General features: G+C 41.0%; 1 protein-coding gene across 1 annotated transcript in view; it reads left to right on the top strand.

Annotated features, from left to right (window-relative positions):
- Positions 1–21,179, top strand: part of CNTNAP2 (contactin associated protein 2) — a 1,109,924-nt gene that overhangs the window by 780,706 nt on the left and 308,039 nt on the right. The window contains exon 9 of the mRNA XM_060781556.2: positions 16,222–16,371. Within this exon, the coding sequence (XP_060637539.2) occupies positions 16,222–16,371 (150 nt within the window). The remainder of the gene's footprint in view (positions 1–16,221; positions 16,372–21,179) is intronic.

Here is a 21,179-nt window from a genome sequence, read left to right as displayed (position 1 = left end):
GTAAGGTCCGTTTTGTTGTAGACACTGGTAGTTCGCGTGCATACCGCAACGAGCGTGTGCGTCATGTACCGGCATGCCTCGCGAACAACTGTGCTCAGTTTCCGCTCTGTAGCTAACCTGTACGGTTCTGTTCTGTGCTGCATAAATTCATCGACAGATTTGTGAAGTGTACGTTGATACTGTTATGAGTGAAAGCAAAGTGCGTAAGTGGGTACAACAATTCAAAGATGGCCGTGACAACGTCCATGATGAGGACCACTGCTGTCGCCCTTCTTTGATTACAGACGATTTGGTGGCTTCAGTTGAAGCGAGGATTCGTGAGAACAGGCGCTTCACAATAACAGGTCTCTCAAACAAATTTCCTGACGTGTCGAGATCAGTGCTTTACAACATTGTTTCTGAACACCTAAGGTTTAGGAAACTGTGCTCCCGTTGGTCCCGAAACTCCTAACAGAGGACCACAAAAACCAAAGATTCGAGTGTGCGATCAAATCAAATCGTCTGTAATCAAAGAAGGGCGACCGGAGCGTTCCTCCTGGCAAAGACCCCTAAATTCATGTTCTATAACATCCACAGATCGAGGATAAGAACTGAGCACAGGAGCCATACTATCTGCATTTGAAAATGCAGGGAAGGGAGTCTTAACTAGTCTGATGAGATATGCTTATGTGCATATCCATGTCCAATTGGAATTACGCAGTTTTGAGCCCTGCATGGAATACACTCTGGTTGACTGCAGTGCATTTTTTTGTTTCCGTCTTTCTGGTTAGGGTTTTTTTTAATGTGCTGTATCTGGCTTGATCCATGCTACAGTGTGCATTGGGAGTATATGTTTTGTGGGCACACTCCACCCTTGAGCTGGCTACAAACTGTATTCTAATGTTTGTGTAGAAGCACCCTAAGAATGTGTGTGAAATACCTAGAAATAAAATAAATTTATGCCTGTCAGCTTATCCAGGAGCTATATAACTTCTCTATTTCATTTGATCACCTGAAATGGAGATTAAAATATGATAGACTTAGCAAAGAAGGAAACAAAAAAGCTAGAATAACCCCATGTACACTTGTTAATATCTTCTCATTCACAATTTATTTTTTGCTTATACTCTCTATCACCTTCTGAAATACACCAGCAATTCCTTTCATGCTCATTGCACAATACATCCTTTGCTGTGCATTTCTTTCAGCTGTGTGAAGAAAAGACCATGACATTTAGAATCATTGGTGCCATTGGGCTTTTTACTAAGCCTTAAATATCAGCAGTCTTCTTATTTTAGTACTGAACAAATAATCTACGAGATGTGAAAACACTGGTCTCTCTGTCATCAACATGTGATGGGGATTCAGACTTATACCTACATGATTAACACTCATTGTACAGGCAGTTCCCAAGTTACAAACAAGATGGGTGCATAGGGAAGGATTAACACTTCTGGAGTGTTTGTTTGCTGTCTGTGCCCCTGTTCACAAGATTTCACTACACTTTCTGTCCCTGTGATAAATGGCTTGGCCCGACTTACCGGGCCAAGCAGGTTGTGGCGCAGGGTGTCCTCGCCGCCATTAGTACCAGGGGGCTACTTTTTCCCAGAAGCCCCCTGAGTAGCGGGAAAGTTTCCCGCCGTTCGGGCCTCCTGGATTATGATTGAGCTGGCCCCGCCCTGTTGCTGGTGTGGCTGGGGCCAGCCTCTGGCTTTGGCCCGGGCATCCTACTTAAGGCTGCCCAAGGCCTACGAGCAGGCACTTGGCCTGCTCCAGCTTTTCCATCCTACCCACCCTGCATGTTAGTTGGCTTCCGGAATTTTGTCGGTCTGTTATGTTAACCTATTTTGTAAACTTATTGTTTAACTTGTCACAACTCTGTGTTTGGCGTGTGGCATGGGCCCTGGATCTGACCGGTTATCGCCCCTTGGTGGAAGGGGGGATAATATCTGTGACCCCTGGGGTGCCGAAATTATGTTGACCGGCAGGCCCATAGCCAGGATTTTGATGGGGGGGGCTGAGTTTGATGGGGGGGTGAGTCTGAGTGAAAGAGGGTCTACCCTAGCAAACCTTTTGTATCGTTACCCCAATACCCCCATGTATATGGGATATATTGAGCATAGTGATCAGATCATGATATGAATAAACATAACAGTTTAAATAATGTACCAGTAAGGCCTTCACACAGAGCACCATGAGAATTGGGGGGGGGGGACTCAAGCCCCCCCCCCCACCCGGCTACATGCCTATTGACCGGTATTGTGACGGTGGCACCCAGGCTTGTAGCAACATCAGACAGCAGCAGGCTGCCTGATTCTTGATCCAGGACACATGCATGGCTGCCAACCCTTGGTCCTGTTATCAATAAATGAGTTGTGGCCAAATTTCACTCCAATTCATCTTGTGGATGTGTCTTTTTTGGTTGTCTGGAGGGAGGTGTATCACCCATGCACACCCAATTGAATTTTGAAAAAATTGACTTATTGTGGAAACAAGGGTTAGTTAGAAAGCTTCAGTGGGGGCACCTTTTCCCCATGAGAACTTTTCCAGGAATGAATTTCTCTTCCGAGGGGTAGATTTCTCTCACTTCCTGAGTCAGATCAGCCGAATCAACCCTGGCGATCAATGGGGTGACAGATGTCGCAGCCAGATCATCCTTACATCCCACTTCCTGAGTCATTTGTAAGTCAGATGTTTGTAGCTTGGGGATTGCCTGTATGATTACTTTATTGACAGGGTTCCTTGAAACGATGTTGCTTTCTTTCCATTCTTTCTGAGAATTGTTGCATAGATGTAGTCAAGGCCATATATATTTTTTACAACCTTTGATATAAATGTGCAACTATTACATTTTCCTGTTAGTAATCGGATAAATATTGCTTGAACGTTAGCAACACTATGTACTGCAGAAATTACATATAAGGGGAAGGGCTGAAGGAGAACTGAACCAATAACTATTTATCTTCAATCTGTTCACTGATGCTGCTGCGGCTTTTTTGTACAAGATCTTATCCCATCTTTGATGTTTCAACATATACATGATATCAGAGTAGTGTGGGATAAAATCAAAGAGGAAGTGCAATTTTGCTACTTTTGAAATGTAAAAATCACCCCTAAGTATGTCATGACCCAAAAAAGTCTATCTAGTATAGTATAGCTAGACCCAAAAGTATATCTTACATATTGTTGGTCCAAGCTCATGCAGTCCCATGAGTTTTTTTAAAAAAGAAATCCAAATAGGGATTTCAAAGGTTTCCGTTCACAGATTTAAACTTATTCTTCTTCAAACTATTTATTATTATTATTATTATTATTATTATTAAACTTTATTTGTACCCCGCCAGCATCTCCCGAAGGACTCGATGCGGCTTACAAAAGCCAAGGCCTCAATACAAAACCTAAGGCAAATTAAAAACAATTAAAGCAATATAACAACAAGCAATAAACAATACACTAAGACACAATAAAACTGGGCCGGGCCAGAGTAATGGGTACAGGGTTAAAAGTGCTGATGTGACAGGTGGTATATAAGGCTTATAGGGCAAGTGCAGTGTGCAAGAGCAAGTGCGGCAATCTTATATTTAATAAAGTGCGTCTGGGACTTGGTATTGGAGGTTTCCTATTCTGGGAAGGCACTTCGGAACAGCCAGGTCTTCAAGTTCTTTCTGAAGACTGCCAATGTAGGGGCCTGTCTAAGATCTTTGGGGAGGGTGTTCGTGTCCCCATCAAATGCACTTGCGGCGCAGGCGGGATCACGAGCAGGGCCTCTCCAGATGACCGAAGTGAACGCGTGGGTTCGTAGACGGAGATGCGGTCACACAGGTAGGATGGTCCCAAACCGTTCAGGGCTTTGTAGGTAAGCACCTGCACCTTAAATTGGGCTCGGAAAATAAATGGCAGCCAGTGGAGCTCCTTGAACAGGAGGGTTGATCTCTCTCTGTAAGGGGCCCCAGTTAGCATCCTGGCCGCTGCTCGTTGGACCAGTTGGAACTTCCGCGCCATTTTCAAGGGCAGCCCCATGTAGAGCGCATTGCAGTAGTCCAATCTGGAGGTGACCAAGGCATGGACCACCCCGGCCAGATCAAACTGAGTTTCTTTCCTTAACAGTTCACTTCACGTACCAGCTTATTCTTTCCCTGTGTTATTTCTGTTGCAGTAAAAATGCTTACTGGGGTTCTCTCCCCCTTTTTGCTCATACACTAACTACTAATCTAAATAAGTCAACTTGACCTATCTAAACCACACAGGCTAAAAGCCTAAACCTTCCTGATTCTCAACACTGTAGAACCAGCCTTTCCTGCAGTTCTCAGACTACAGACTGACCGTTTTAAAATGCCTGCCCTGCCAAGTGGCAGTTGGCTCTGCCCCTTTTTCCATGGCAACCCAGCTCAGAGTGAGCTGAGCTGGCTACCATTCCCCCCCCCCCCCAGTTATGCTATGTTAAATACTTACCCTTTTAAACACCTATCTATACATAACTGTAGATTAAAATTCACACTTCATCACAGGTGGTATACCAATACTGCAAATAAATAAATAAATAGTTATACTAGTGTTCTGCCCAAGCATAAGTTCTGAGTGATACATTCCCTAATACACATATTTTATGCATATTTTATGTCTTATAAACACAGTATTTTGTTTTCATTTTTCTGGAGCTTACATTTCACAAATTAGAGCTAAATCATTGCACCGACTGTGTCACCTGATAATGTGCAATGAACAGCAGACCCCAAAACATACAATAAATAAGCAAGAAATGCATAAACTAGTATGAAGATAAAATAACATTTTTAAAATATTAGATTAGATTTTAAAATATTAGATTAGCGCCAAAGGACTGAGGCCACTGGCGACATTTCTGTGTTCAGCTCCATGGGTCATAAAATAATAATAATAATAATAATAATAATCCACCCTATCTTCCCGAGATGCTTAATTTGGTGACTCCAGGATTAAAAATAGTTGTGACAACTTTGCTATTCAACACTCAGTCAGATATCGAGATTAAATTCTACGAACATTTTAAAAACTCTTGCAAACTGCAGATTTCTTTCTGTGAAAATATAAGCCTCACTGGGATTTCTTAATGTGCAATTCAAACAGCTTTATCATAAGCAGACTTATTAATGCAGCAGAAGATCCCCAAAGCATTGAATTTCTACAGAAACCTTCTGAAACATACTCATTTTGATTTAGCATAATTTTAATTAATATTGGGATGAACTCTGATGATTCCTAGGGCACACAGTCAGAACAAATTCAAGCTACTAAAATACAAAGAACCAAGCCTCACTTACTGGTGACTGAACTTGGTCCAAGCTGCAATAGAAACAATTCTGAAAAGAAATGTTTTCCCCATGTTTACTTTTTATAAAGATCATTAACAAAGAAATATGTAATGAATGCTTTCCCCTTTATGAAGTGCTGAACAAACTGGGAACCCTCAACAAACATATTACTCTAATTACAAATATTCAAGAACATGTCAGCTTTTAATTACTAGCATGACAAACTCTGTCAGTGTTTAAAGGTCATTTGCCTTTTTGTAAAGCTTTTAGGAGACTACAAAATCTATAGGGGGAAGATAAAGAAAACTGCAGTGAACTACATATATAAATTGTGTTGAGACTTCAGAACTATATATGTCTTTCATACAAAGTGAGTTTTTCTTTCGACCAGGGATTGACACCTGGTGACCTTGTAATATTCTATAGAAAGGTTCCTTCAGTCCTGGACATTGATAATTATAGAATCATAGAATCAAAGAGTTGGAAGAGACCTCATGGGCCATCCAGTCCAACCCCCTGCCACGAAGCAGGAATATTGCATTCAAATCACACCTGACAGATGGCCACCCAGCCACTGTTTAAAAGCTTCCAAAGAAGGAGCCTCCACCACACTCTGGGGCAGAGAGTTCCACTGCTGAACGGCTCTCACAGTCAGGAAGTTCTTCCTCATGTTCAGATGGAATCTCCTTACTTGTACTTTGAAGCCATTGTTTCGTGTCCTAGTCTCCAGGGAAGCAGAAAACATGCTTGCTCCCTCCTCCCTGTGGCTTCCTCTCACATATTTATACATGGCTATCATATCTCCTCTCAGCCTTCTCTTTCAGGCTAAACATGCCCTGCTCCTGAAGCCGCTCCTCATAGGGCTTGTTCTCCAGACCCTTGATCATTTTAGTCGCCCTCCTCTGGACACACTCCAGCTTGTCAATATCTCTCTTGAATTGTGGTCTAACCAAAGCAGAATAGAGGGGTAGCATTACTTCCTTAGATCTAGACACTATGCTCCTATTGATGCAGGCCAAAATCCCGTTGGCTTTTTTTGCCGCCACATCACATTGTTGGCTCATGTTTAACTTGTTGTCCACGAGGACTCCAAGATCTTTTTCACACGTACTGCTCTCGAGCCAGGCATCCCCCATTCTGTATCTTTGCATTTCATTTTTTCTGCCAAAGTAGAAGCCATGCTCTTAAGGTGCAAGGTGGTATGGAAAATAAAGTAATGAGAAGCAGCCACTGAAGCTGCAAGACTTTTCAGTTATATTCATGCTGGCCAAAACACCCCAAAAGCCTCTTTGAAACAGAGGCTGGGTGGCCATCTGTTGGGGGTGCTTTGAATGTGACTTTCCTGCTTCTTCACAGAATGGGGTTGGCCTGGATGGCCCACCAGGTGTCTCCCAACTCTAGGACTCTCTGATTCTATATTCTTCTCTTCCCTTCACCTGTTTCCCCCTTTCTTTCTTTCTTTCTTTCTTTCTTTCTTTCTTTCTTTCTTTCTTTGTTCCTTCCCTGCCTTTTCCCTTCCTTTCCTCTCCCATCACTGCCTCCTTTCCCTTCCTTCCTCTTTCTTTCCTTCTACCTTTCCTTCCATTCTTCTCTTCTCTTCACCAATCCTTTTCTTCCTTTCTTCTCTCCTTTCCCTTTCTTTCCCCTCCTTCCATTATGATCTTATTGTGAAAGGGGGGATGTGGAGCCCAAGTGGGAGAGTTGCTGGCTTTCTCATGTTTCGCATCCGCTCCTGCAGTCAGGCTGCAGTCTCAGATAAGAAATTTGTCTCAAACTTCTAGCCTCAGGATGCATCAGGGTTTTTTTTAGTAGATGAATACTTGTTTACCAATATTGGACTCTCAGTTCCACATGCATTGCTGATACAAGAAAGATGGAAGAGTCACAGCAGGAATGGTTTACAACAGGGGTCCTCAAACTAAGGCCCAAAGGCCGCATATGGCCCTCCAAGACCACTTACCCGGCCTTCGCTCAGGATCAACCTAAGTCTGAAATGACTTGAAAGCACACAACAACAAGAACAATCCTATTTCATCAGCCAAAAGCAGGTCCATACTTCCCACTGAAATACTAATAAGTTTATATTTGTTAAAATCGTTCTTCATTTTAATTATTGTATTGTTTTAAGTGTTTTGCACTACAAATAAGATATGTGCAGTGTGCATAGGAATTCATTCATGGTTTTTTTTCAAGTTATAATCCAGCCCTCCAACAGTTTGAGAGTCTGTGACCTGGCCCTCTGTTTAAAAAGTTTGAGGGCCCCTGGTCTACAATGTTGAATAAAACCTTTATTAATAAATTGAATAGTATTTTGCTTCCTTTGATTCCCAAGTGGGAGAATTATTGTCCTTCATACATTAGTAACAGCTTCATTATGATTTTTTAAAATAAACATTGATGATGAAATTCTAAGTCTATCTATATAAATAAAAATGTAATGTTTGTTTGTGCTATTAACACAACTCGGAAACCACTGGGGCAATTGACACCAAATTTGGACACTATGTCCCTAACAACCCAATGTATGTTTTCCACTCAAAAAACAATGAAAACCAAAAGCAGAAAGGACTTATAAACTGCATGTCCACAAAGGAGAAACTGCATGTCTACAAAGACCCATGGCCACACCCCCTCCTCCTCCTCACGGGGGAATAGCCGGCTGTTAAAGCAAGGCGCACGTGCACGGCCACACACACACACACACACAAGCGAGTGGAGTGGAGGAGGTGGAGGCAGTCTCCTCCTCCTTTCCCTATTGGAAGAGGAAAGGGTGGGAAAGGGTGGATGAGTGCCAGCAGCAGCAACAGAGCAAGGAAGAAGGGGAGGAGGAGGAGGAGGAGGAGGAGGAGGAGGAGGAGGAGGAGGTGGCGGCGAGGAAGGTCCACGGTGCTTGAATGAAGGACCTTTCTTCTCTCCCTCCCTTCCCTTCTTTCCTCCCTTCCTTTCTTTCCTTTTCTTCTTTCCTTCTCCTTCCTTTCCTTCTTTCCCTCCTTCCCTTCCTTCCTGTCCCTCCTTCCTTCTTTCTTTCCTTCTTTTCCTTCCTCTCTCCCTTTCCTTCTTCTTTCCCTTTCTTCATTTCCTTCACCTTCATTTCCTTCCCTCCCACCTTTCTTCATCCCCCTTCTTTCTTTCCCTCCTTCCTTCCTTCCTTCTTCCTTTCCTTCTTTCTATGTAAGATATAAATACAATATTAAATGGAAGGGACAGTCAAGAAGTAATGAGAGAAGGAGGGAAAGAGGGAAGGAAGGAAGGAGAGAAGCAGTGAGGGAAAGAAGGAAAGAAAGAAAGATAGAGAAGCAAGGAAGGAGAGAAGGAAATAAAAAAGTGAAAGGAAAAAGAGAGGGGAGGAAGGAGAGAAGGAACGAAAGATAGGGAAGGAAGGAAGGAAAGATGTAACCAAAGAGCAAAGAAAGGGAGCAAAGAAACATGTAGAGATGGAAGAAAGATGAGAGATAGGGAAAGAAAAAGAGGAAAGGAAGGAAAGAGGGAAGGGAGGAGAGAAAGAGGGAGGGAAGATTGGCCACAGCAATGCGTGGTGGGTACAGCTAGTCTTATTATAAGATTTGAAAAAAATATGATCTCTGAGCAAACAAACAAACAAGCTTGGTCATCCATGAGACAGATTCCTTGATTTTTTTTTCACAATGTGAATAAACTTAAAGTAGTGTTTCCAGAAGCTAGGCCAGACTACATTCAAGTATTACATGTAGCCTCATTCTCTTCCCTAATTTAATAGATTGTTTTCCCAGCATGTAACCACAACACTGGTTGACAATGCAACAGCATGCCACTTTATCAAAAGTTATGCTGTTCCATCAAATGCAGGCATTTCTTGCTCTGCTGGTCTTTCAGGTGTGACAGCAAAGCTAATAGTTGCATTAACTTTTCGTGATACTGAAGTATTTCTGCATGAACACTCTGGCTTAAACAAAACAATTACTATATACATATTTTGAGAACAAGCAGTAGACAGATGACAAAGAGCTAAATGATGTGCTGATGTTCTACATGGGAATAGAATTTCTAATACGCACACATCCCCAGGACATTTCCAGGCCATCTATCTGGATACAGTTGTTAGTGGCAACAGCATGTCTGTTGGAATGAAAACTAAGTTGTGTTCACCCATGTTTAACTGAAAATGTCAAAAGATCCTTTGGGATAACCAGTTGACTGATTTATTACCATTCATCTGGTGAGTTGTGCAGCTCGATGATTTATCTTTATCGACAACTCATGACAGCCCCTATTAAATATCAAGATGTTGTTACCATGAATAAAGAATGATGCAAGGATAATTTGTTTTCTTAATTTACTGGTGATGGTCTTATAATTAGCAATTGAGTATATGGGAAAGTATCTCCTGTATATTGTAGACTGAATTTTGGATTGAGTTTTCATGGGAGAAAAGGAGAGTGAAGAAATATACAAAAAGGCTTTTGGAAGTATGTGGGGCCTGCAAAGACATGAAGGCTTTGTATTTAAAATTTTGTTTTTAAAAGCCTAATTTATTTGGTTTACTCTTCCAAAAGAACACATATCTGGACCCATGAGGTGAACAGCACTGCAAGGAAAGATATGCATTAGATGACCTCAAGGGATAAGGCCAGAGATTATTATATATGGTATTGTGTACCTCTCTTTGAATCTTTGCTTTGCAGGATTCCAAGCAATAAGAGGTACAGCAACTCACTATTACGAGGGGTATTTTTTAAGTAAGGTCCGTTTGAACATAAGTACACAACGAAAGTTTATTTCAAAAAAGTAAATTTATTTTCAGAAAGTACATACTTCACTCTATTTTTCGACATAGTTGCCAAGTTTGTTCAAACACTTATCATACCTCTGAACCCATTTTAAAATACCCTCTTCATAAAAACTTGCCGCCACCAAAAGCCACCAAATCATCTGTAATCAAAGAAGAGCGACCGGAGCTGTCCTTATCATGGACGTTGTCACGGCCATCTTTGAAATGTCATACCCACTTACGCACTTTGCTTTCGCTCATAACAGTATCACCGTACACTTCACAAATCTGTCGATGAATTACTGCAGCAGGCAGGTTCCTTGCTGACAAAACCGTATCACTGAGCGAACCTCACATGCGGCGGGTGAGTTGATAGTCTTAAACATTTTTAAAGCACAGAACAGAACCGTACAGGTTAGCTACAGAGCGGAAACTGAGCACAGTTGTTCCCGAGGCATGCCGGTACACGACACATGCGCTCGTTGCGGTATGTGCGCGAACTACTAGTGTCTACAACAAAACACATTAATTCCCAAATTTTCAGCAACAAACGTGTCAAGACCCAGAAGCCTTAAAGAAGCCAAACACAAGATGCAGAGTCCAAACACAGTTTTATTGTTCACAAAATAGTCTTTAAAGCACTTACTTCAGTGCCTTAGGTTCAAATAAAGTGTTGATATCAAAAATAAGGTGAAAAAAGCAACTGAAATATAACCCGGATTATCCTGGCGTACAATCCGGTTTAACTACGGTATTCAGCAGTCCGCTGAATACTGTGTCCGCTGTGTTCACCTCCTGTGAACACAGTTCACAGGAGGTACAAAGGCACAATAGGAGCAGGCAAAAACACAGTCCAAAAACGGTCCGAAATCGTAGCACGATGCAAGCAAGTTGACAAAGTCCAAGAGGCAAAAAAGCGTTGTCCAAAACACTCCGGAGTCAAAGCAGTAGAGTAGAAGTCGTTGTTCACGGAATCACAAGAAGTAAACACAGGAACACAGGAATCTGTAGTCCAAGGACCCAAACTTGAGAATTGGCAGTAACAAAGATTCACACCCCAAAAGAGACACTTTGCCTTCTGCAAAGATTCATGCAAACAATACTCACTTATATCCTAAAGTTCCTCATCAGAAGATGAGGTGCTACCCACCCTTTCATCATCGCACTCAGCTGCCCCATTCCCTGCAGCTGAACTCAAGCGCCCATCCCTCCACCTCTGCCAGCGTCTGTCAAGACTTAGATCTTGCCAAGTGCTCCCCGGTTGCCATTCCCCTGTAAACGCCTTGAAGTCATCGCTAGAGGTGGGTTGGGTACAGATATCCCTAATCTCCTGTACACGGGTCCAATCAAGCCCATCCTCCCCCATGTCACTCTCAGTCCCATCACTCCCTTCAAAGCCCATGAAATCCTCATCCTCTGTAGGAGCGGTAAGTATACCACGAATACGCTTCCTCTGAGCTTCCTCGTCAGACTCTTGGTTGCGAGTAGCCCGCTTGACTCCCCGGCTTTCCTCCCCATCTCCCATTTCACAGTCGGAGAAGCCCTCAAAGGTTTCAGAATCACTCGGGGCCATGATTATCTCTCTTCTTCCAGCACCTGCGCAGCCCTCTTCTCCCTCCTACCAGTAGTAGCAACGTTACCATCATGCTGAACTACAACAAAACGTCAATGGTCTTAAGCTGCAACAACATGTGTGTGTGACCCAAACCTATGAAGCTTTTTAATGTAGCCTGATACTTCACATTTAACTTACATTGCTTGCATTCTTTATTGAATTATCCACTATTCTCCAGATTAAGAGTTTTGTGAATGAGCATTCTTCTATTATTGCACCATTCCGTCAATAAATGGACTGATGTTAAGATCCATTTAACTGTATTAAGTCTAGCTCTAGCACTCACTTATTCCACTTGCACAGTTCACTCTATTCTGATCTCTAAATTCAACTATAAAGACATTTTAAAATGATTTCCTTTAGTGTTATTGGAAGAATAATTAACATATGGCATCCTTTACTATTTCTTACTAGATGCTGAGATGTTGCAGGAAAAAAATACTACTCATTAAACCATTTCTTCCTCCTTGTCTCTTATAACAAAAACATCTGTTTCTTCTTGTTCAATCAAAGTGACAATCTCAAGAGTCCCAATTTTAAAGTAATGCCATTTAAAAGAAATTCTAGCAAGGCAGAATATGCTTCATTAACATATCTAATTTGCACATGAAACCAAGTTCTTATGACTTGCAGGAGATTTGCAGCTGCATACTTTAAGCAACTTAAGAATTTTCTAAAATAATTTGTAGCATGAACAAAAGCAGAAAACGCAATTCCAAAATGAAATAAAATATTTTATACCAAAATACCAAACTTAATTGTATATCTCCTGAATATTCTGCTTTGTTGTTCATTCGTTCAGTCGTCTCCGACTCTTCGTGACCTCATGGACCAGTCCACGCCAGAGCTCCCTGTCGGCCGTCACCACCCCCAGCTCCTTCAAGGTCAGTCCAGTCGCTTCAAGGATGCCATCCATCCATCTTGCCCTTGGTCGGCCCCTCTTCCTTTTGCCTTCCACTTTCCCCAGCATAATTGTCTTCTCTAGGCTTTGCTGTCTCCTCATGATGTGGCCAAAGCACTTCAACTTTGTCTCTAGTATCTTTCCCTCCAGTGAGCAGTCGGGCTTTATTTCCTGGAGGATGGACTGGTTGGATCTTCTCGCAGTCCAAGGCACTCTCAGAACTTTCCTCCAACACCACAGCTCAAAAGCATCGATCTTCCTTCGCTCAGCCTTCCCTAAGGTCCAGCTCTCACATCCGTAGGTTACTACAGGGGATACCATGGCTTTGACTAGGCGGATCTTTGTTGCCAGTGTGATGTCTCTACTCTTTACTATTTTATCGAGACTGGACATTGCTCTCCTCCCAAGAAGTAAGCGTCTTCTGATTTCCTGGCCACAGTCTGCATCTGCAGTAATCTTTGCACCTAGAAATACAAAGTCTGTCACAGCCTCCACGCTTTCTCCCTCTATTTCCCAGTTGTCAATCATTCTTGTTGCCATAATCTTGGTTTTTTTGATGTTTAGCTGCAACCATTTTCATTTAAAAATTCTCCTCTCAGTGTGAGCTATATACTTCACAGATGAGAAATATTTACAAATTTGAAATGGTCATAATTTAGGCACTGTTGCTTCATAATCTCTTAATTAATCAAAGGGAAAGAAGAACCGCACTGAATCTGAAAACTAACTTTTTGCTCCTTAGTATATTTTTTCCTACTCCATTAAATCTGCATAATAACAATAAAACCCTCATCACAATAGAGAGAAAAATCCACATAAAATCCAGTTTCTGCCTCCTGCAAAATTCTGAGGTTTGTAGTTTAGTGAGGCTTTTAAAGGCACCTCCCTAAACTACAAACCCCAGAAATCTGTAGGATTTTAAGTGGATTTTTTCTCTAGTGTGATGAAGTCACAAGTTATGTTCTTCTGAAGTAAATTATTTAGATTTATTTGAACCCTAATCCACGTCTTGCTTTTAACCCCCATTTACAGGGGGCCAAAAAGGTTTGTTTATGTGAATAGCAACAGGACACCAAATTGTTCCTGGTGGCACCTTCTGCAAAGCCAGATATTCACTTATACAGGGTTAGTCAAAATGCATAGGCCAAACATACATACAATTGTATGTATGTTTGGCCTATGCAATTTGACTAACCCTGTATTATCCTTCTCTACCGTCCTAGGCCATGTCCTTGAACTGGGAGGACAGACAAAATGATGACCTGGGCATCAAAACCCTTCAGTTTCCTACCCATAGTCTTGTAATCCTATGCAATCTCTCAAAGACTACGCCTTACAATGTCACTGCATTCCACATGGACCAAAAGGAAGGGACCGGCCCATAGCCAGGATTTTGATTCGGGAGGGGGGCTGAGTTTGATTTGAGGTGAATTTGATTTGAGGGGGCTGAGGATCTACCCTAGAAAACCTTTTGCATCATTATCCCAATACCCCCATGCATATGGGATATATTGAGCATGGTAATCAGATCATGATATGAATAAACATAACAGTTTAAATAATGTACCAGTAAGGCCGCGGAGCCCCCGGTGGTACAGTGGGTTAAATCCTTGTGCTGATAGGTCGCAGGTTCGAATCTGGGGAGAGGCGGATGAGCTCCCTCTATCAACTCCAGCTCCTCATGCAGGGACATGAGAGAAGCCTCCCACAAGGGTGATAAAAACATCAAATCATTTGGGCATCCCCTGGGCAACGTCCTTGCAGACGGCCAATTCTCTCACACCAGAAACGACTTGCAGTTTCTCAAGTCACTCCTGACACGACAAAAAAAACCCAGTAAGGCCTTCACACGGACCACCACACTGAGAATTTGGGGAGGGGGCTGAAGCCCCTCAAGACCCCCCCCCCCCAGCTACATGCCTGGGAAGGGATAATGGTCTGTGGGCTTGACTATGCTTTTCAGCCTCTCTGTTACATCTCAGATCTTGACTCCAGCACATCTCTCAAGTCATCATGTCAGGTCCAAACACCTCCTCAGCAGGAAGTCTACCATCACTACATGTCTTCTAGGAGTTTTGGCAGTAGCCATTTTATGTGATGACTTTTCCAAAGACACCTGCCCATTTCCTGAGAACAGGCACTATTGTACTTCTGCCTATTCTCCGCCCTCACTAATGCTACAGAGAGCTTTGAATTGATTCTGCAGTCCCAAACTAAAAAAATGATTCCTGGTCTTTCTACTTCTTTCTGTAATTTGCTCCAAGTATCTACCTCCTGTCTTTGGAGAGTCATTACTCCTCAGAAAGATTCCTTGTGTGATTCTCAAGCAAGACAATTTGCTCTGCTGGGTTGAAAGCAACCACTTTTCCTTTGAAGAGTGGGTGCATGGGCCTCAAGGTGCTGGACCTTAACTTCCCAGAGGGTCACTAATTTGAACATACTGCAAGTATAGATAGCCACACCTTCAAGCAAGAACACAAACATTCCATAGCTGCTCCAGGTGACTCCATGACCCCCCTCTATTTTTATCAGAATTAAATACAGAATAGCACATAAATTTGGGTCTCCCCTGGCAAACACCCACAGAAACACCCTTCACCTCTGTGCTCCTATGTGCTGTAGTAGTTTACCTGCAACTAAGCTCCTGATGCTACCACTATTGTAGTTGCCCTCTCTTCTGCCGGCATGGCTCCAAGCTCACCACTCTTTTGTGGCTCTATCTCTGACCCCGAGTAGCAGGACAATCATGATTATCTGACAGTGGCAGGATATATGTCCCTTGTCAGCTTTGGAACAGCTCTTCAACATTACAGGAAGCCTGGGAGCTAGAAGAGAACAATTTACTGTTCTAAAAGCCATAGAAGGAGCAAGAAGAGGAGCACATTGAGAGCCACAGCAGTCACAGCAGCAGCAATGGGTGAGACAGGAAACAGCTTGGGCAACCAGGAGAGGGAATTGTACTTCCACTTGCTTACTCTGATTTAACCGACCTTCCCACTCTGAGTGGTCCAAAAGAGAAGACACAGCACATGAGAAGGTCCATGGTGGAGACATTAAACCTAGTGTTGCTGCTGCCTTTCATCACTCCACTCAGAGAAGGGGATAACTCCTTTTTTAAATAAGAGTTAATACTTTGATGAAAAAAGGAATTATTGCCTTCTCTGAATAGAGTGCTGAAAGCCAAGAGCTTAGTCTGTCCTGAGAGAGAGATCCTCCTACTCTGTCTACTGTGGTGGGAAAATGTCAAAGAGCTGTTGCCCCTCTCCCCCTCCTTTTTCATTGACCTGTGGATAAGTTATAGCTGAGTATACATGGTATTAAGTGTTGAGAATCTTAGCCAAATAAATGTTCTTGTAGAGATGCACCATCCTCCCTCTACCAGTATTTCAGATGTATGTATGCCTATAATTTTACATGGATGCTTCCTATGTCAACATTCACCCGGATTTCCGACATTCACAAAATTTATTTCAGATGGTCAAATGTCACACTTTCCTATAATTTACATATGACAATAATGGTTGTATGCCTTTATATGATGTACAAGTATTTTATCCTAACTGCAGTACTGTGTACAATGTAATACTCTTTATCACACCCAAGAGATTAAATCCAGTGCCTGAAGCAATTCAAAATAATGCAACTAAAGAAATCTTTCTTTTTTCATCTCCTGTCCTTCTCCTTACAGGTGCTGGACTCAATGATGGGCAGTGGCATGAAGTTCGGTTCTTAGCAAAGGAAAATTTTGCTGTCCTTACCATTGATGGAGATGAAGCCTCCTCTGTTCGGAGTATCAGCCCTCTGAAAGTTTTGACGGGAGAAAAATATGTATTTGGAGGTAAAGAAAATTTCACACAAATGTTTTGGAGAAAAGTGGTTTTGAAAGAATAGCATGTTGCCTCTGAGAAAGGTCTTTTTTCTGTGTACAATGTGGGTCAAATCAACCAGTGTATTTACGTAAAAGGTTTCTGTACTACTAATATAAAATCCTGTCAGATACTGTCCTTTTGAAGACACACATTTCCAATTCATGCAGCATTACAATCCGTTTTATAATGTTGAAACATTATACCTAAAGGTAGAATCAGGATGGTATCTCCTGTGCCAGGGATATCAGTTTTGAAGTTCATGTTGAATGTTGCACTTTCAAGCAGGTATAACTTTTTTGTGAAATCAAAGGCAGCATTCAGTATCTTTGAGCATTTTTCACAGGGAACAGTCTTGAGCGTACAAAGTTTCCAGCAAAGCCTTAGAGAACCAGACTTGGAAAAGGCTTGATATCTTGGCTGCATAAATACTTCTGGAAGTGGACCTTTGTAATCTCAGCACAAACTGAGTCAATCATCAGTTTTCAGGTTTATATGCAGAACAGCAAAATACCAGGTTTTACACTTCCAAAATGGTCTCAGAAATGTATTAAAATTTTCCCGTAATTAAAGCGAAATCACTGAAGTGTCTTCTAGGAAAGGAGGGAAGGTATAGAAGAAGCAAATTATCAAGCAAAATGACCTGAAACCACTGGTGAGTTTGAGCAGCCTGCCAAGATGGGTGGCCATTTTGGGAGCCTGGAATGGGTACGGCCTAAGGGCTGAGAAAAGCAGTATATAAATGAAGTAAATAAATATATAATAAATAATACAGCACGTGATCATTTACAACTTGTCTCCCTTTGAGCAGAGGGCTTTCCCCAACTACTTCTCCAAAGGGATTCTCAATGTCTGGAGACTATTCAGCTCCCAGGTCTTGCATGTGGCTCCTACATTTGTTATCGCCTACATTGTTTATTCCTGGGGAACCCAAGAGTTTGAGTGAAAAGAAAGAACCCTGCCAATTATGAAAACGATGAGTAATTTGGTGCAAACAAAGGCAGTGCTTCTTGGCATTTAATCTTGCTTTGTTGACTTGTCTATTACAAGTATCTATAATATTTAGATGGTTCAATAAATGCCTTTCTCTTCCCAAAAATGTATTAAAATGTTTTGAGATAAAACAATCTTAAGATCCATATTTAAAGCAAAATTTCTACTGAACGTAAAAAATAGATTAATGTGATCACATAGATTTGATGAAATAAATATGTGATAGTACAAGCAAAATAGACAGTTGAGATACAAACTGATTTATCCATTTATAATTGTCTGGAGGTGCTGTACAATCTGTGGAAGCTGCAAATATTCTCAGAATATGTACTTTTAGAGTTTCCTAAAAAAATCTGTGACTCTCTGAAAAGATTTTGAGAAGATATCAAAAATCAGCAAGGGAGAGAGAGAGAGAGAGAGAGAGAGAGATTGGGAATGTTAATTTTCCATAAGCAAATAAACTGTAAACAACCAAAAGAGATCATGAAATTACTCATCAAACCCATAACTTCTAGTTTACATTCCTATGACTAGACTGCACAAGATGGTCATCTAAATACATAATTAGTTTTAAACTCTATCTTATGCCTGATTAGGATCACTCAGATTCTTCTATTTGAAAGATTCTTCTATTTGGAACAATTTTAGCTTCTAAATCGCCTAGAGCATCTTGGATGGAGGACGATTAATAAGTAATTAAATGATGATGATGATGATGATGATGATGATGATGATGATGATGGAAAGGTGTGTGCACTTTTATTACTGTAATGTTGCTGTTGTTACTGCTCCTAGTGGCAACAAGCATTATAATGCTTTGCAGGTTGAACTGCTTCATTTATGTGTTTATAAACAGCAACTCTTTTGTGCATATGAGTAGAGCAAGAAATGTGTACTGTCAATGACCAAGTCAACAAAATGAATTGTGCAGATAATCAACTATAGGTTATTCAAGGCAAGAATAAAATTCACATTTTAAAAATAAAATGTAATTCTACTTTCCACATACCTCTGCAATTCCTCTGATTAACCAACCATTTTGAAATACATGGGCAAAATTTACAATATGATAGAAGCAGGGAGTAGGGAATGGAGGGAGGTACGTAATCCAGGAGAGGCTGGAAATATTTGGTATTAAAATTAAATCTACCCACCCCCCACCCCAATGATGGTGATAGTATTCTTCCTCTTAGCCCAAGGAGTGTATGCTTGGGGTCTTGGCTTTCTTAGTTAAAAATCTCCATTTGAAATGTGGCCTTCCTCTTTTACTAGTGAATTCTATCTTACCAAACATTATTATTAACTTTATTTATACCCCGCTAACATCTCCTGAAGGACTCGGTGCGGCTTACAAAAGGCCAAGGCCCTCAATAAAATAACAGCATAACAAATACAACAATAAAACTCATAAAGCAAAACAATAAACATTAAAGCAATAACAATAAACATTAAAACAATAACACCATGGTGCATTTAAACTAAAGGCCGGGCCAAATGTAATGAATAAAATTTAAAAAGTGTGGTCTTTTCTACAGAGTCATGTCTTCTCATGATATGGCCAAAGTATGGTAGTATCAATTTAGTCATCTTTGCTTCTCTGAAGATTGTAGAGAATTCCCACTTTTGGTTTTCAAATTCCCTTTCATTTCTTGGATCCTGTGGGAAAGGCCTCCTTTTTTTTTTCTTTTTTTTTTGTCATCTTCTACTTCTCTGCATTGGTTATTATAGTAGTTCTCCTTGTTATAGTCAAGGGTCTGACTCTATTTCTGTCACCTTTTACATTTTCTTTTTGTCTTCCTTTTACTGCTTTTGTCTGTCACCTGTTGAAACTTTTTAAATGTTCCTCACTGACAATTGTTCCTGCCTTCAGTTGAAAGGTTTTCTGGCTCTTTGACAATTGGGTATAATAGTGCAAATTTATTTTTCATATTACCTTTAAATTTCATGTTATTTTTAAAATTCTACAGGAATGTTCTTTAGATTGTATTTTGACATTATGGTTGGCTTGGTCTTCTTTAGTTGTACTCTAATTTTTACATGTCTTGTGCCATAATCTGCTCCTAGTCTTGTTTTTGCTTCTGCTTCCAATTACATAATCTATTTGATTTCTATATTGGCCAACAAGGTAATATTCAAATATACAATCGCTTCTCAAATTGCTTGAAAAAGGGAGCTGCCTGACTTGTTTCACTGATGGTTAGTGAGGTTGAGGCGGCAGCAGATCTGAGTTTCTGCTAGATTAGTAATCTATCCCCAAGAAAGAGGAAGGAGACACCCGTATCTTATTGTATTGCACAATATACTGGAGGCATAAGCCTATTTTACAAAATGGAGTAGCTAAGTCCTGTCTTTGTGATAGAATTTTAACAGCACTTTGAGGAGGGGATGAAAAAGAGAAATATACAATTATTATAAAAACTGGAAAGTCAATAAAACTGTTTAAAACTTATACGATTAATCTGCCATTAAAGGAATGATATGAACGGAAATCTTTACTTAGTGGGGGAAGTTATAGCTAATAATGTAGCTGTATGTGTAAGGGACTGTCACAGTACTGTGGTTGCACACAAAACTCCTCCTCATGCCCATCTCAAATGAGATGTAAAAATGGAAGTGCTTATTATGTGGGTAAATTTGAACAAATAAGTGCCTTCCACACTAGTAGTGTCTAAGAAAACACCCACAGATCTATTCATATGATAGGAACAGCCATACACTATTAATAAAAGAAAAAAGCCAGATTCAGGAGACAGCAGACCAAACGAAAACATGACTAGAAGAGAGATAGATACTGATAGATAGATAGATAGATAGATAGATAGATAGATAGATAGATAGATAGATAGATAGATAGACATACACACACACACACACAGAGGAGGTATATGTTGAAAAACTACATAAAGCCCGATAGAGTGCATAGAATCCAGTGGAGTATTAGCTGTAAACCTGAAAGGTTGGTATGATTTTTATTCAGTCCAACCACATTTGTTTTTCTGGGAACTAAAAGTGTGGGTTTTTTTCCTTCTCCAAAAACATATGCTTGGGTTTGTTACTTGTGTGTGTGCTTGTGTTCTGTAATTTTGTTGGTAGTTCATTTTCTGGCACCATAGAGCAATGTGAAAGTGTGGGCTAGCTGATTTTCTGAGCACGGAGGCCAGTTATAAAATCTGTTCTGGCATTATGTGCCAGGAAAAGTGGAGAGGAGCTGAGACTGAGACAGTGTTTAAAAGGCAGCCTTGGCCTCTACCTTTCATCCTGAAATTCTTCAGCCCACCCTCCCACCTCCTTGCACAATGCAATAAATAGCTTTTGTCACTTTGTTACCAGGTAAGAATTTCCCTCCACCTTTTTATGGGGTTTTCCCTGCTTAACTTACACTGTCATGGAGAACTGGACAAGTCACTAAGCTTGGTGGCTAGCCTGTCAATTTATTATCTGGACTTGGGAGCAACCCTGAGTTTCAAGGATTCCTCTTGAGGGATATTTATTTATGTATTTGCAGTATTTATATTCCACCTTCTCACCCTGCAGGGGACTCAGGACGGATTACAATGTACATATACATGGCAAACATTCAATGCCGTAGACACACAACATATATAGACAGACACACAGAGGCTACTTAACATTCCAGCTTTTTGATGAGGCTATTCTGGCCACCAGGGGAGCTGTCGCTTCACTGTCCATTTGTGACACGAATGAAGTACTTCCTCATTATTTGCATGCTTGCTGGAGATTTTCATGGCATCGTAAATAGTTAAAATAGTTTTTTTTAAAGGTAACA

This window comes from Anolis sagrei, chromosome 6, assembly GCF_037176765.1.
Source record: "Anolis sagrei isolate rAnoSag1 chromosome 6, rAnoSag1.mat, whole genome shotgun sequence".
In the NCBI taxonomy this organism is placed as follows: domain Eukaryota; kingdom Metazoa; phylum Chordata; class Lepidosauria; order Squamata; family Dactyloidae; genus Anolis; species Anolis sagrei.
The sequence above is the reverse complement of the archived record's forward strand: the minus strand, read 5'-3'. Positions and strand labels throughout refer to the sequence as shown.